Source organism: Labrus bergylta, chromosome 8 (genome assembly GCF_963930695.1).
Source record: "Labrus bergylta chromosome 8, fLabBer1.1, whole genome shotgun sequence".
In the NCBI taxonomy this organism is placed as follows: Eukaryota; Metazoa; Chordata; class Actinopteri; order Labriformes; family Labridae; genus Labrus; species Labrus bergylta.
Window position 1 is genome coordinate 32552437 of NC_089202.1, and position 15133 is coordinate 32567569.

Here is a 15133-nt window from a genome sequence, read left to right on the forward strand (position 1 = left end):
GCGACGGCCTTTTGTTTTGAGTAGGCGAAGTTCAGGTGTAAACCATGGAGCAGAGTGGGTGAATGAAACAGTCCGGGTTTTTAAAGGAGCCAGGGTATTTAAGAGGCTATGAAGACCATCATTGTAATGAGAAACCAGTTCATCGGGGGTGGATAAACAGTTTATGCTGGGGAGGCTGTCAATGCCACTGGAGAGAGCAGTTAAGTTAACGTCCTTGATGTTGCGATATGAAATGACACTTGGCAGACATTTTTTGGATAGTGTAAGTTTGACATTGAAAGATATTAACATGTGATCAGAAATGGGAAGGACATCTGCAGTGCAGTCAAGAGGAGTGACAGCAGAGCAGCAGATTAAGTCCAAGATATGTCCTTTGGAGTGTGTAGGAAAATCAATATGTTGCTGCAATCCAAAGCTGTCAAGGCAGGATGTAAAGTCCTTCGTCAAGGCATTGTTAGTTTTATCCATATGTATATTAAAATCTCCCAGCAATATTATGTTAGGGCAGAGTGAGCACAGATGAGTTAAAAATGAAGCAAATTCATTCAAGAAATCAGTATTGGGCTTTGGTGGACGATAGACAGTGGCCACTATGGTAGGTGTAGGCCCATTCAGTTGTAAGGCAATAGATTCAAAAGACAACTGAACAGGGACAGAAACAGGCGACACTTTCCAATTCTCGCGGTAAACTATGGCGAGACCTCCCCCTCTGCCAGAGGCACGGGGTTGACAGATGTAAACAAACCCAGGAGGAGTACTTTCATTCAGCTGTGAAAAGTCATTAGGTTGTTGCCATGTTTCGGTTAAACACAAAAAAATCAATCTTACGGTCAACCAGGAGCTCCTGGAGGAGAGGACCTTTGCTGGTCAGAGAGCAGGTGTTGAATAATCCGAAGGTGACATCGTTGTGGTCGTGTTTGACCCAGACGTTAGCCGACCTGGCAAGGCTGGCTAGGACAGTGTGGTCAACTTTCCAGCTGGAGTTTCTTCGGGGTTGGCGAGATGAGGACCAGATGGATTGTATTTGTATGGAGTCGTCAATTTGAAAGCCCCGTCGGGAACCACGGTGGATATATTTCCGACGGGCATGACGAGCGATGTCCAGGTAGAGATGCAAAGCCGGTGGAGGATCGGACAGGTGGAAGCGTAGTTGCAGGAGCTCAGCGGCTGTGTAATGGAGTACCGCTGCCGTTGGGTTGAAGACCAAGGACAGGGCAGTCCAGACGAGCACGGACCATACAAACATTTGACATATGTGAAGTTTCTAAGTTACTGCAGTTTGTTTTATTTGCTGACGATACAATTTTGTTTTGCTCAGGACATGACTTAAAAACTCTAACAGGAAGTATTGAAAATGAAATGGTCAAATTAAAAGCATGGTTTGGCGAAAATAAGTTATCCTTAAATTTGAATAAAACTAAGTTTATGATTATTGCAAACCAAAAAAAGGATGAAAACGTTTTGTTGTCTATAGATGGAGTTAATATTGAAAGAGTGTCTGAATTTCGTTTTTTGGGTGTGATCATGGATGATAAGTTAACGTGGAAATCACATATAGCTCATGTTAAAAAAAAAGTGTCCAAGAATATCTTTGTTTTAAACAAAGCAAAGTTTATGTTGGATTGTAAGGTATTGTGGATTTTGTATTGTTCACTTATTTTGCCTTATTTTAGTTATTGTGTTGAAGTGTGGGGTAACACTTACGTCACAAACATTAATCCGTTATTTATTTTACAGAAAAAAGCGGTAAGAATCATTCATAAAGTCCACTATAGAGAGCACACCAATGGGCTGCTTTTAAGATCAGGTTTATTGAAACTGAAAGATTTAGTTGAGTTACAGACACTTGTAGTTATGTTCAAAGCAAAGAGTAAAGTATTACCAGAAAGTTTACAAAAGATGTTTGTTTTTAGCTCAGAAGGTGAAGAGCATAGAAGAAAATTTCATTTTAAGCATCAGTTTGCGAGGACAGCTTTAAAACAGAAGTGTATTTCTGTCATTGGAATTAAATTGTGGAATTATTTAAATAATGATTTGAAGGGCTGTGTTCAGATATTTCAGTTTAAGAAAATGTACAAGAACAAAGTTATCAGACGGTATGAAAGTGGCAGTTAGTGTGTTCTGTGTGTTTTCCTTCTACTTTCTGAGGAAGTGAAGACTGAATTGTCAGATTTGTTTTATGTTGGCATGATATTCATTCATTGATTGTAATTGGACAGACCATCCAGACATTTATTGTTTGCTTTTTGAGTAAGGGGCAGGCAAAACAAGAATTATTCTTCTCCCTGCTCCTTTCCGTACATGGGATAAAGTGTGAATTTTTTTTTTTTTTCTCTTTCTCCTTTTCTGTTGTGTGTTTTGACATGTACGGAATAAATAAATAAATAAATAAATAATAAAATGTATGTTTTCCTAAAGTAATTATTTACATTATATTAACATTAATTTAGTTTTGAAAACTTTCCTATAATTAAAAACTCTTACAACTCAAAACAACATTTTGAATTACTTAAAACATTTGTTGAAACTGATTACATAATTTTTTTAAAGTTGCTTTAACATAATATCCTGAAATACACAATTTCTTAATGAACATTAAACACATTTTAACACAGTTCTTTAAATGCAGATCACTTTATTAAATGACTTAAACATCAGCCAAACATTATAGTGATTATAAAAAACCTTCCAGCAGCTTATAGTGGGCTTTGGCAAACAGCCTATGATCATTTATGATCAGAACATTTACATTATCACAGTGCAAGATTCAACGCAGTAACAAACGTTTGCAAATATTGAAATTATTGCCTCAGTATAAGCAGCATGTCAAAACATTCAAATGACATATATCTGAGTAAACATTGTATCTCCAGACCTGTCCTCATGACACAACACAGGAGCAAAATAAACAAATATCAAACTTCAACCAGAGAAAGTCCAATTTTGTATCAGAAAGACACAGCAACAACTATTGTAAAATAGTTCAGAAACACAGTAACTTTTAAGAATAGTTGACAACTTAATACACAGATATACTAAAGAAATGCCAACTTCAGCAAAATGACAAAAGGTTTACCCTATAGTTCTGTACATCAACACTAGAAAAACCCAGGCATTTCCAACAGAAACCCATTACAACTTTGAGTTCAACAGGCATTTTTTCAAAACACATCTTTTTGAAGTAAAAACCCCGAACTTAGGGCCCTAACTTCTTTACTGCTCTTTGCAATGCCAAAATTACACAAGTCCATGTGCGCAAACAGAAATTCTTCAGTGAAGTATTACATTTGTTGTGTGTGAGTGTGTGTGTGTGTGTGTGTGTGTGTGTGTGTGTGTGTGTGTGTGTGTGTGTGTGTGTGTGTGTGTGTGTGTGTGTGTGTGTGTGTGTGTGTGTGTGTGTGTGTGTGTGTGTGTGAGATCATTCAGTTGACAAAAGGTCGTTTTTAAGGCTCAATACTCTCGGCTTCAACTTGCCATCCTCAAGGCCCATCAAGACTTTTTGGATGAAGTCAAATGTATTGGCCAAGTCTTTCGGGTAACTTAGATGTAGCCCATAAATAAGTGCAAAAAGCATGACAAATGCATCAGAAAATGTTGGGAAATCGACAACTGTGTTACCCTCAAGCACAACGGCAACCTTCTCGGGGCAGAATACCGCAGCATCTGTTGAAGTGGCACTGATCAGGAGGAGCCCAACTGGTATGTTGTCGATTTGCAGTTCATCTGACAGGGCCTGCTAAAGACAAGGACAGAGAAATGTTACAAATCAACTGCCTAAGCTTCAGTGTTTCCCATAGAATGACAAAGTACCAAAAGCTGTTTATGTTTCTTGATCAGCGGAAAAATATGGAAAGTACTCTACCCTATTGCTATTCAGGGATTTCTTAATTCACCACTTTAAATGTAGTAATTATCCCCTTTTTTGTTTTTTTGGCCTCAAAACAATCAAAGCTAAATGGTACTGAAAGACAATGACTCAACTGACAAGCTTTTTTAAACAATCACTGTATTGCATTTATTCTCACTATAGATGTTGATATTGTTTAGCATACTATTCCAGCTCTGCAGGTTTTAAATGGAATTTTAAAAACTGCAGCATGAATTGAGGTTTGACCAGTAAATGCAAAGTTTAATTACTAATTCCTCACAGGTAAGATTAAGCCTACTGTAGATGTTGCAGGACAATTATTACTATATTAATCTTTTTCACTTTTTAATATCATGGCAATCATACACCAAAATGACAGCATCTGAATAAAACAGATGAAATATATAACATGTTCAACAGATTCATTATAATTCTTAATAATATGCTGACTTACATCCCACAGCTTCAGAAATCCGGAGTCATCCTCATGCAGATATGTAGGGAGAGCACGGAGGACGGCAGCACGGAGGACATTGACGTCAACTTGTTCCTTAAGTATGAGAAAACACATCATCTTAATTTGAAATGCCAAACAGGGAAGGAACAGAATTTATCACAAGAAATAGCCCTATATGATGTATTTGAATACGATTAGGTAATGCCTACCAAACTGTCAAATGACAATATCAAAAGCGGAACACTTGATGACATTTATTGTTTCTATTGTTGGTCGTGTTTTTTCCAAACAGTCTTTCACGATAGAAGACTCTCAGCTATCAACGATGGCATCATCATTTGGCCCTAATGTAATCTGAAGATAGGGAGTTCCAACAGGGTTCTATTATTATCATGCATGAAGAAGGATAATCAACTCACCTGGCGGTCATAAGTGTTGAAGAGCTGATCCAGGACTTCAGACACCTTCCCTGTGCGCGCAGCTTTCTTCCTGAACAAACTCTGAAGACGAGGGACATGTCTGTCTAACTCAGAATAGAAGTGGTTCTTCAGGTTGATGTTTGTGATTCTGTGAAACTCCAGGATCTCTCCAACAGGCAAGTCATCATTGATGACCTCTTTGCGTCGCAGGGAAAAGGTGGTCTGCATCAACTTTGCAATCAGAGGGAGGTTTTTGTCAGTCCTTATAACTTCATCTACAATCTGGAGTCTCTGTCGCTCAAGGCTTGAACCATCTTCTCCTTTTGGAAAGTTGGGGAGAAAATTCACTTCTGCCCTTTTTGGTCTCTTTATGTCAGTGTGGGGAGATTGTTTGTCAGGGTTGTTTCTGCTTCTCTTTCCAGAATTTACAGCTACCTCACTATATCCTGCCCGACTCAACTTAGTGCAGAAGTTACCCATCTTAAACTTCAGACTATTTTTCCAACCATACCATCCTGTCTGCGTTCCTGGTTCTTTAAGACAAGGATGGGTGGTGACAAGCGCTTCTGCAACCACTGAAATGTCTTTATCACTGGGATATGCTTTAAAGCTATGCATTTTGGATGCAAGGGTTTCAAGAATGTCATGCTTCTGTCCCCTTGATAACTTCAGGGTTTTCCCTGTTCTCTCATGATTCAAATTTCCCTCAACAAGTATGAGTTCTACTTCATAAGTAAAAGCTGGCACTGGACAAACATCCGGCCATCTCTGGGTCCTTTCTGGAGTCATTGCATGAGGCAATATTATTGTGTCATCAGATGCAATTGAACTGGCATCACTCTGAGATCTTACAAGTTTAAGTACTGCCTTCTGTGGAAGCTCTTCAATGTCTATAAGGGAACATAACTGCCCGTCAAAGTCTGGATCTTCATATGATAAGCAAAAATCAAAGTCTATCTTAAACTTTTCTTTTGTCATTTTTTCAAGCTCAGTCACAGATTCTGGACATGAAGCCAAAGTCATCTTCCTGACAATGTCCATGGAAGTATGTATGTGAAGATTACCTATTAAAACGAAGAGAGGGGAGAGAACGGATTAACTAATAGCATTCAACAATGCATACACAATAGGTATTTGTGTGAAACAGTTATAGACAGATATTATTCACCTAAAAGCTGGGGTTTGAAAAAAATTACAGTTGTAGCAGGTAAGTCTTTCTAGGCTTGTAATGTTAGTAAACGTAACTGGCATATCAAATTTTAGTTTACCTGTCTTACTTTGCTACACACTGTTCCATGAGGCCATATGGTTCTTCACTTCTGATAACATTTTACACCTGGATTTCTCTGATCAAAATAAATCTTTTTTGTGTCAGTATTAAGTGTCCATCTATGTTGTATGCAGACAAACTTACTGTGTCATTTAGTTCTGACAGCTCGATGACAGAGCAGGTGTCTGAGGATGTCAGCTCAAATCACCTCAAATGCTCTCTGTACCAGCTCTCGTAGTTTCTGCAAAGAAAAGAAACAGAGTTATTCACAAGCAGTGTTTGGTCAGTCTCCAGCCTGGCCTGCAGAAACATACATACCATTAGCATACTCTGTGCCATCAATGGACACCTGTGTTGTACTGTATATGTTTTGGCTGTCTGTCTTTGTTCTTATAAAGTCTTTTGCCACTTGAGGCAGTGTGGCAACGTGGACAGAGGTGACACTCGAAGATTGTGTGTGGGGTTTGAAAAATAATGGTGCACTTCAGTGATACGCCATCATGTGCTGATGCCTAGTGGCAAGAGTTCTCAAGACAGTCTTGAAATTGTGTGTGTCCTGTATCACTCTTTTAAAAAAGCGATGTTTTCCCTCGAACCTCATTGTCCAAAGGTGAACAAGAGGCCCAAAGCGCCTTGTCATTTCTGGGTAGTGCTCAACATAATGATGCTTGGGTCTGAGCTTAAAGTCTGGAAACACTGCTTGAAGTCCCTGTCGATGATCACTGATTTTAGTCTGCATGTACTGTAAAGACTCCTCTGTGAAAGATGGAGACAACACCAGCTGCACTATTTCTTTGAGGTCCAACAATATGGCCCATGTTTCATCTCCTTCAGGGACTTTACTTCCTACCAGTAGTGGTAATAACCTAAGCAAAGTGGAATTTTTGGCAGCAAAAGTCTTTGGAATTTGTTGCGGTTTATCAAGCCTATCAGTGTGCTGATCTGGAAATGTGTGAATTCTTGTGTTTAGATATTCAAGTGTGAAATACTTCAGGCAAATCATCTCACGGATGCACAAGGCCATCTCAACTGGCACGACACCCTCAAAGAGGTCGTGAAGAATATCAGGTGGAAAACCAGTGATGGGATGAAAATGCTGCAATGCCATGCTGAGAGCACACTGACCTTTAACACCTAAGTGATTTGCTTTGTCTTCTTCCACAACATTCTGCACATGAAGATCATGGGAGGCCCTTGTTCTCATGCTAAACTCCCCTTCAGAAACGTCAGTGCACTGTTTCTGGTCTGCAGTACAGCAACAAAATCAGGGACAGTTTCAGCTCCCCTGTTTCAGACAATAACTGATTTTCTTTGAAATATGTTCCATCTTCATGAGACATGTAAATTCCTGGTGGAGACGGTTTTGCCTCGTGAATTTTTTCAAGAAGATCAGTAGTTTTAAACATTGTTTGAATCATCTGAAGAATGGGAACATACACTGCTGTGTGTTCACTGGAATCAAAAGTGTATTGCACTGGCATTACCAAAGGATAGTTACTCCTCACAAATGTTTCCCTCCGCTTAGCAGTGGACAGTTCCGCACCTTCTGAAGTAGCATTGACAAAAACATTAGTTTTCATGATAGCCTCCTCTAGGTCATGAAGAAGGGCCCCACTGACAGACAGATCATGCTCTTGTAAACTATTGACAACAGCTTCTCTCACAACAGGTTTGGACAAAGTGAATATTTGTGCCAAATTTTCAATGATGTCCTGTGTAGCTGTCTCTGACACATGAAGAACACTGTTCATTTTCAAGAAGAAAGAAACCAAATTATTTTTGAAGTGCCCTTCCAAGTCATCAGTGTCATCTCTGGATCCAGAGGGCTCACACTCAGGAGTATCCAGCTCAGGAGAGTGTGGTAAAGGGCTATCCCTATCAGATTCATCCTGACTCTGCATTGGTTGACTTTCAGTTTCTGTACAGACAATCTCATTCTTATAATTTGAAACATCACTGTCTGGATGAGTCCTACTTTTGTGGGCATTAAAGGAGGAGTAGACATTAGTGCGGTCTTGACAGTTTTTGAAAGGACAGTCCACCATTTCATGGTGTTTTAAATGTGCCCTTAAATGACTGAGGAGACTCTTATCATTAAATGGTTGCTTGAATCCACAAAGGACATGTGAATGACAAACATCCCACCTCGTTTTCACTGGGTACAACTCTATTATTACGCAACCTTGTTAAATGAATTTTGAATGCATTTATTGACTGAAATGTGCAGATCGGTCATCAAAGAGACAAGGCAATGGGTTGATTGAGGATAAATTGCTGTGATGCAAACGACAGTGTTCAAGCAACTGTGCCCTTTTGTCACACACAGCAGGACAAAGTTTGCATTGCCAAGCCATTGTAAAACTAAACGGTGTCGAATCAGCAAGTTTGACATACAAAGCATAGAATGATGAAACAGTGAACAGGTTTTAGATAAACTTCCCTTATCTGCATCACATCGGATTTCTCTTTACAGTGATTGTGCACAAGAAATGTCTATTAAAAGTCTGTGCTTTGAATATACATACCTGATTGAAGACTCCGGATATCACCAAGTTGCTTGTATTTAAGCCTTAAGACAAAGAAAATAGAAAAATGAGCTAAACTGTACATTTTAGCAGAAATGTTTCTTTACAGTTAATTTACAGTTGAGGAGCAACAGAAACACCGCGCACAATGCGCTTATTTTCCACACCAGGCTTTATTTTTGATAGTTTACCTACCTATCAAAAATGTCTAACAAATGATAGCACTAAATAAACTACTACAAGACCTCTTTTAAAAACGTTAACGGTTGTCTGTACAGAAACATGCATGTGGAGGTCGAGAAACAAAAGCAGTCCAGTAACATTTCCAGACAAATTTTAAAGCAAGACTTAGTTTATACTTGAAAAGTTAAAGAAAGTTAAAGAAAGAAGTTAAGCCAGTTATATTTTTTCAAATGTTTTCACATTAAATAGTGCAAACTGCATTAATTAAATAGGCTAACTTTGCCACAAAAGTACAACAGAAAACACATATTCACTCTTCATACTAAATGCATGAAATAGCTGCGGACATGAGAACTATTTCATTAAATGAAGAAACGATATCAAAATGTGATAAAATAAGTTATTACTCACCAGATTAGCTCAAAGATAGCACCAATGCTACGGCAGTCAGCGCATTCAGCAGAGTAGAGACAGAAAACTCCTGCATGTCCGAACAAAAGTCCCTTCAAAAGTCTGCGATTTGCTCCACAAATAACAATATCTATTGTCTGTGTCCAAATTGTTCTCAACTTGTAAAGTTCACTCCGCTTAGCTGGCTCATTCTTAGCGACTCGATGCGAGAGCAAACATGGCGGTGAGAGCACGTACGCACGTGACCGTGACGTCATGCAGAGCAGATCAAACAATTTGAGAACAATTATGAAAAATAATCAAATTGGTTGAGCTCTGTTTACTTCAAACTAAAAACGCGTTCTAATAACTTAGAAAAATAGAGTTGAAATAACTATTTTGAATTTCCGAGTTCACACAACCCAATTTTTTTAACATGCTTTTACTGTTCGGTCTTACAGTGTAGTCCTGTTCCTTAATTGATTGTGGTAGGAAGGAAAAGGGTTGTTTTTTTGAAACAACGATTAACTTCAATTCATTTGTAGTTTGACTTTTATCCCCCAGTTACGGCTGCAACCTTCCTGGTGTTACAGTCTGAGTGAGTGTCACGCCAGCTGCACACAAGTTGATGATTTTTCAGTGAAATTCATTGTCCTGGTCTTGTCTCCTTCTTGTCCTGGTCTTGTCTCCTTCTTGTCCTGGTCTTGTCTCCTTCCTGTCCTGGTCTTGTCTCCTTCTTGTCCTGGTCTTGTCTCCTTCTTGTCCTGGTCTTGTCTCCTTCTTGTCCTGGTCTTGTCTCCTTCTTGTCCTGCCTTGGTCTTGATCTTATCTTGGTCTCTGAGCACTCTGGTCTCAGCTAGTCATGCTGGCTATCATGGGTTTTGTTCATTATTACCGACTATTGTAGAGAGAATAAAGCACAAAACAAGTTTACTGTCATTTGGGAATTTATATAAATATTTATATAAATGATGAAAAATGATATCGTTTGAAGTTCTGTGATCACTGATGACGCTCATCAAACATATTGAGGAGCTCAGTCTGAGTTTAAAAACAGTGTTTATGTCTCATCATGATGTGTTTTTACTCGTCCTTTGTAAAGTTATCATGGAGAAACTACATTTCTTAATGTAGTCACTGGCTCCATTATGATGAAGTATCTTAAGACAGTTTGTGATAAAAGAAAAGAAAAGTCGTTTTAACAACTTTGAAAAAAAGACAAAAAGACAAAAAGTGTATTTCTCATTGATTTAATGAACAGATTATCAGGAAACAATACACACACATATGAAGCAACAAGCTAATATTTATTCTTTAGAAACATGAAATAAAGAGAGAGAGAAAGGTGCACAGTGAGAGCAGTATCACAGTAAAACCAGCAGCAGAGTCCCAGTGAGGCATTACTGGGAACACTGGTCTCTACTCAGACTCTCTGAGACTGGAGCCTGGGCGCCCTGGGTGGCCTCACAGGTCACAGAGCCCACCTTCCTCCACTGGTCTGCAGAGAGCCTCAGGGTGCTGCTCCAGCTGTAGAGAGCGTCCTTCTCCAGCACCGCAGGGCTCCTGCTCTCCTCCCAGCTGCTGCTGCTGCTGCCGTCCACCTTCCAGGCCAGACTCCAGCCTGAGGGGAAGCCCTTGTTGGCCAGGCACATGAGCGTGGCCTTCCCCTGCTCCAGCTCCTCATTGGAGGGGGGCAGCACCGTCAGGGTGGGACGCACATCACCTATAGGAGACACCAATCAGATTAGAGGACAGGGAGCACACAGCTGTCAATCAAACACCACACCCTATAGGACACCTTTAATGTCTGAGAGTTGATTTTTCTTTTTTAGGAGTTTCTGTCAGATGTTTCTTTCTGCTCCACCGGTCACTCACTCACACATTGTTTCACTTCCCTTTAAGAAGCCTCTCATGCACATCAGCACACAGAGAGAGAATCACACAGAACGACCTGAAATATATTTAAACTACATCTGAATCCAATTTCAAACATTACAAACATTCCCCATCAAAATAATCCAAAAACTTTGCAACACATTTTTAAAACAGTTTGTAGGTAAAACAAACTAAAACAGAATCAACTGAACACAATCAAATGTTCTTCAAATGAATTCTAATCAGAAAAATAAGGTATCAGAAAAATACCTTAAAGAGTTGTCAGAAAATGAATCTGAGGAAAACATTTAAAACACCTCTCTTTGTTAAACATCAACTTGTTTATGTTTCAGTGTGACAGAAATCAAACTGTCCTGAGTGAACCATCACGGTAAAGCAGGACCGATAAAAACATGATAAGAGTTCATTAGAGTTAGAGTTTAACGATGATAAATAAACAGAGAGACAGCTGCTGAACACAAACACATGAAGATATATATTAGACATACATATAAAAAACATGTAAATAAATCTACTTTGTAGTTTTGTCAGTGTTTGAATTGCAGTAGCATTGATTTGATATCTCTTTATGCTGATGATATCACGCTTTATTTAACAGATTTAAAATATTTCTTTGAGCTAAAACACATTCATTTAGATGTTTTCCTCTCTTTTGTTTTGATAAACATAAACCACTAGACAATTTAAAATCCTGGTCATTAACATTTTCAATAAAAGAGCTGATTTGATGATTTTCATTCAGTTGTTTCAGTCATTAAGGCGTCCATATCGATTGTTAGAAAAACCTTGTGAATAGAACATAATTTAGCAGCTGTCTTTGAGGTTGTCAAAGTGTGATTTATGTGGATCAAATATAAAAATCTGTATTTTAACATTAGGTTTAATATTCATACAGAAACTTACTTCCAACATCCAGTCTGGTTCCTCCACCAAAAGTCCACCACAGTGGTACAAAGTCATTGAGCGGCCGTACAAAAACCTCTCACTGTAGAGACACACGGCTCTCTGACTTTAACACACTGAACTCAAACTAGCACAACTCCACATGTCACCTTACCATGAGAGTGAAAATCATCTATTTCCCAACAAATAAAAACTCTGGCTTCAAACATTTTACCTTCATTTAAATTCAGTCTGTGTTTCTGTTTTAAACTGAAATCCTTTAAAGTCAAATGTTGTCTTTATTCTTTCTAAAACAAACGATTTAAAAGTTAAAGGTCAGTATTTTCTTTTCCTCCAGGCTTGAATATGAAGACAAAAGACACCAGAATAACTTACTGATTGAATGAAAAGCTGAATATGTGACTTACTTCCAATATCCAGTCTGGTTCCTCCACCGAACGTGTACCACAGTGATACAAACTGATGGAGTCGTCGTACAAAAACCTCTCGCTGTAGAGACACACGGCTCTCTGACTCTGACACAAACACAGACACCTCAATGAGTCTCTGCCTGCAAGACCTCTGAGACCAAATGAAAACAGAATCTAAAAAGATTATAACAGATTAAAGAATGTCTTTCTTTGAGATATTTAAATCTTTGAATTATTTTTAAATCATTTTCTCAAGAATATTATTAATTACAACTCCTGATTTATATCAGGATAAATGTTTCTAGAAGCATGAACATGAAATCATATTAAAGTTGTTTTGAAAGTTTTCTAATGAATTGTATAATTAATTGATTGATTGATAAACAGAGTAATGAGAGTGATCCCTGTTGGAGTCAGTCAGAACATTTCCATAGAGAGCCACTTTGCATCAGCAGCACCATGCTCCAGTGCTCTGGGAGACTTTATAGTCCTGACAGTTGAACACTGGATGACTGACAGCTGTCCTTCATCACAACAGAAATCCTCGTCCTCATCATCAAAAACATGACTTTGATGTGCGTCCTCATCTGGACTCTCCTCCTCTGCTGCTGCTTCACAGGTAAAGTCCAGAGAATCAAACTCCTCTCCTCTATGAACATCCGTCCCTCTGAAATGAAGCCCACTAAACCCTGATGCTGCTTTCTGTTTTTGTCTCTGTATCCTCAGAGTCCAGAGGACAGGTCACAGTGACTCAGCCTGCAGCAGTGAGCTCTGCTGTGGGAGCCTCCGTCTCCATCTCATGTAGGACCAGTCAGGATGTTTATGGTAGCAACCTTTTAGCCTGGTACCAACAGAAAGATGGAGGAACTCCTAAACTCCTCATTTACTATGCTAGCACTCGAGCATCAGGGATTCCAGATCGTTTTTCAGGCAGTGGATCAAACTCTGCCTTCACTCTGACCATCAGTGGAGTCCAGACTGAAGATGCAGCAGTTTACTACTGTCAGAGTTTACATGTCATCAACAGTCAGTGGGTGTTCACACAGTGAAAAAGCGTCGTACAAAAACCTCCCTCAGTCAGACTGAACAGAAACTGAACTGACTGCTGCAGCTGGAAGTTTCTGCAGAGACTGACACACTTCACTGAGAACACACACACACACACACACACACAGACACAGACACACACACACACACACACACAGACACACACACACACAGACACACAGACACACACACACACACACACACACACACACACACACACACACACACACAGACACACAGACACACACACACACACACACACACACACACAGACACACAGACACACACACACACACACAGACACACAGACACACAGACACACAGACACACACACACACACACACACACACACACACACACACACACACACACACACACACAGAGACACACAGAGACACACACACACACACACACACGCACACACACACACACACACACACACACACACACACACACACACACACACACACACAGAGACACACAGAGACACACACACACACACACAGACACACAGACACACAGACACACAGACACACACACACACACACACACACACACACACACACACACACACACACACACCATGTAACTTTCACAGAGGGAGAATTAAAATCGGCTCCTGTTAGATGCCATCCTGATCTGTAACACGTCCTCCTCATCCTCTTCTCCTTCAGACCCTAATCTGATCAATAATCAAATCAGACGTTCTGCTTTCACTCCTCTTTTATTGAACAGACTGTTTCATCAACACCTGCAGTTCACAGAAGAACACCACTTCCATCAAAGACCAGAATAAACACACCATCTTTTAAATATCAAACATTTTCAGCCCACTTCTCCCCCCTCTTTACTCACCATGATGGTGACGTATCATTGCCGTCTTGGTTAGGACACATTAGTTGCACATTACTGCCACCTTGTGGTTGTGGACTGTTGCTTGAGAAGTATTAATGCACTTATTCAAATAGGATGAAAGGGGAGAAATATGTGGAATGATAAACAGAATCAAGATGAAATCAAACTCTCTCTATGTGATCTGTTCATGATAGATATTAAAACAGTTATGTCACACATCTTTTCATAGTGTCGGCACATTCTTCCAACTTATACTGAACTATTTTTTGACAAGGTTACCAATTATCCATGGCGTTGAAAACAGTGGAGAGCAATAGACAAGTCATCCCACAAGTAAGTAGAATTATTTAAAGGTAGAATATTCTGTATAATCCACTTCACCACATGTTCCTCTAACTCTAACATGTGTCTCTAGTTCGAAAAAGTTTAAAATCCTGTCTTCATGTTTTCCAGCACTGCACCACTATTCACTTTTGTAAACTCAAGAATTCTTCTATCACTGCTTCAAAATATTGATGCAGAAAATAGTTTTCTAAAACTGTCTTTAAAGTCCCTGTAACCCAAAAAAAACAAAAAAGTTTTTTAGTGTTTTATACAGAAGAAGAATGTATTATGAACCTCCAGGCCAAATTTCAGCAACGAAAAAGACCTATAAGTTTATAAAATGAAGCTTCAAAATCATGAAAAATGTAGCTGTTCTCTCTCCTCTGGGATGATGTGGGCGTGTCCATGGAATGCGCCGAAGCCACGCCCACTCGCGGAGAGACGTTCCCTTCTCAACTGTCAAAAATGTAAAAGACCTGACAATGGAGGCCTCAGCTCCTCTATCAGACCTGTCTGTCACAGAATGGTATTTTTGTTTCTCCTTCATCTTGGTTTAGTCTAGTAATGTGTAATGGAAGCCTGTTTC

General features: G+C 39.4%; 1 protein-coding gene and 1 gene segment (V, D, J or C); both read right to left on the reverse strand.

Moving 5' to 3' along the window:
* Window positions 1-3315: 3315 nt before the first annotated feature.
* LOC136179781 (uncharacterized) lies at window positions 3316-9800 on the reverse strand. 3 transcript variants are annotated; one of them, XM_065957714.1, is made up of 6 exons: window positions 9134-9800; window positions 8540-8583; window positions 6159-6255; window positions 4745-5808; window positions 4323-4418; window positions 3316-3733 (listed from the first exon to the last, which is right to left on the reverse strand). In XM_065957714.1, the coding sequence occupies exons 4-6, from the start codon at window positions 5783-5785 to the stop codon at window positions 3419-3421; spliced, it is 1452 nt and encodes a 483-aa protein (XP_065813786.1). In that variant the 5' UTR covers window positions 5786-5808; window positions 6159-6255; window positions 8540-8583; window positions 9134-9800; the 3' UTR covers window positions 3316-3418. The 3 variants fall into 3 exon arrangements, with proteins under 3 accessions (XP_065813786.1, XP_065813784.1, XP_065813785.1); XM_065957712.1 differs by having other exon boundaries at window positions 3316-3736; window positions 9134-9798; XM_065957713.1 differs by lacking the exons at window positions 8540-8583; window positions 9134-9800 and having other exon boundaries at window positions 3316-3736; window positions 6159-8188.
* Window positions 9801-10346: 546 nt separating this feature from the next.
* LOC136179800 (Ig kappa-b4 chain C region-like) lies at window positions 10347-12083 on the reverse strand. The segment is given in 3 exon segments: window positions 10347-10835; window positions 11912-11987; window positions 12066-12083. Coding segments are annotated over 3 exon segments (417 nt in total).
* Window positions 12084-15133: the final 3050 nt, after the last annotated feature.

What these genes read in the sequence shown, in the direction of transcription:
- LOC136179781 (XM_065957712.1), bottom strand. Translation starts at nt 5,785, where the DNA reads ATGGACATTGTCAGGAAGATGACTTTGGCTTCATGTCCAGAATCTGTG. An exon ending in TCAACACTTATGACCGCCAG is followed by an intron (nt 4,419 to 4,744) that starts GTGAGTTGATTA and finishes CTCATACTTAAG; the next exon opens with GAACAAGTTGACGTCAATGT. An exon ending in GATTTCTGAAGCTGTGGGAT is followed by an intron (nt 3,737 to 4,322) that starts GTAAGTCAGCAT and finishes CCTTGTCTTTAG; the next exon opens with CAGGCCCTGTCAGATGAACT.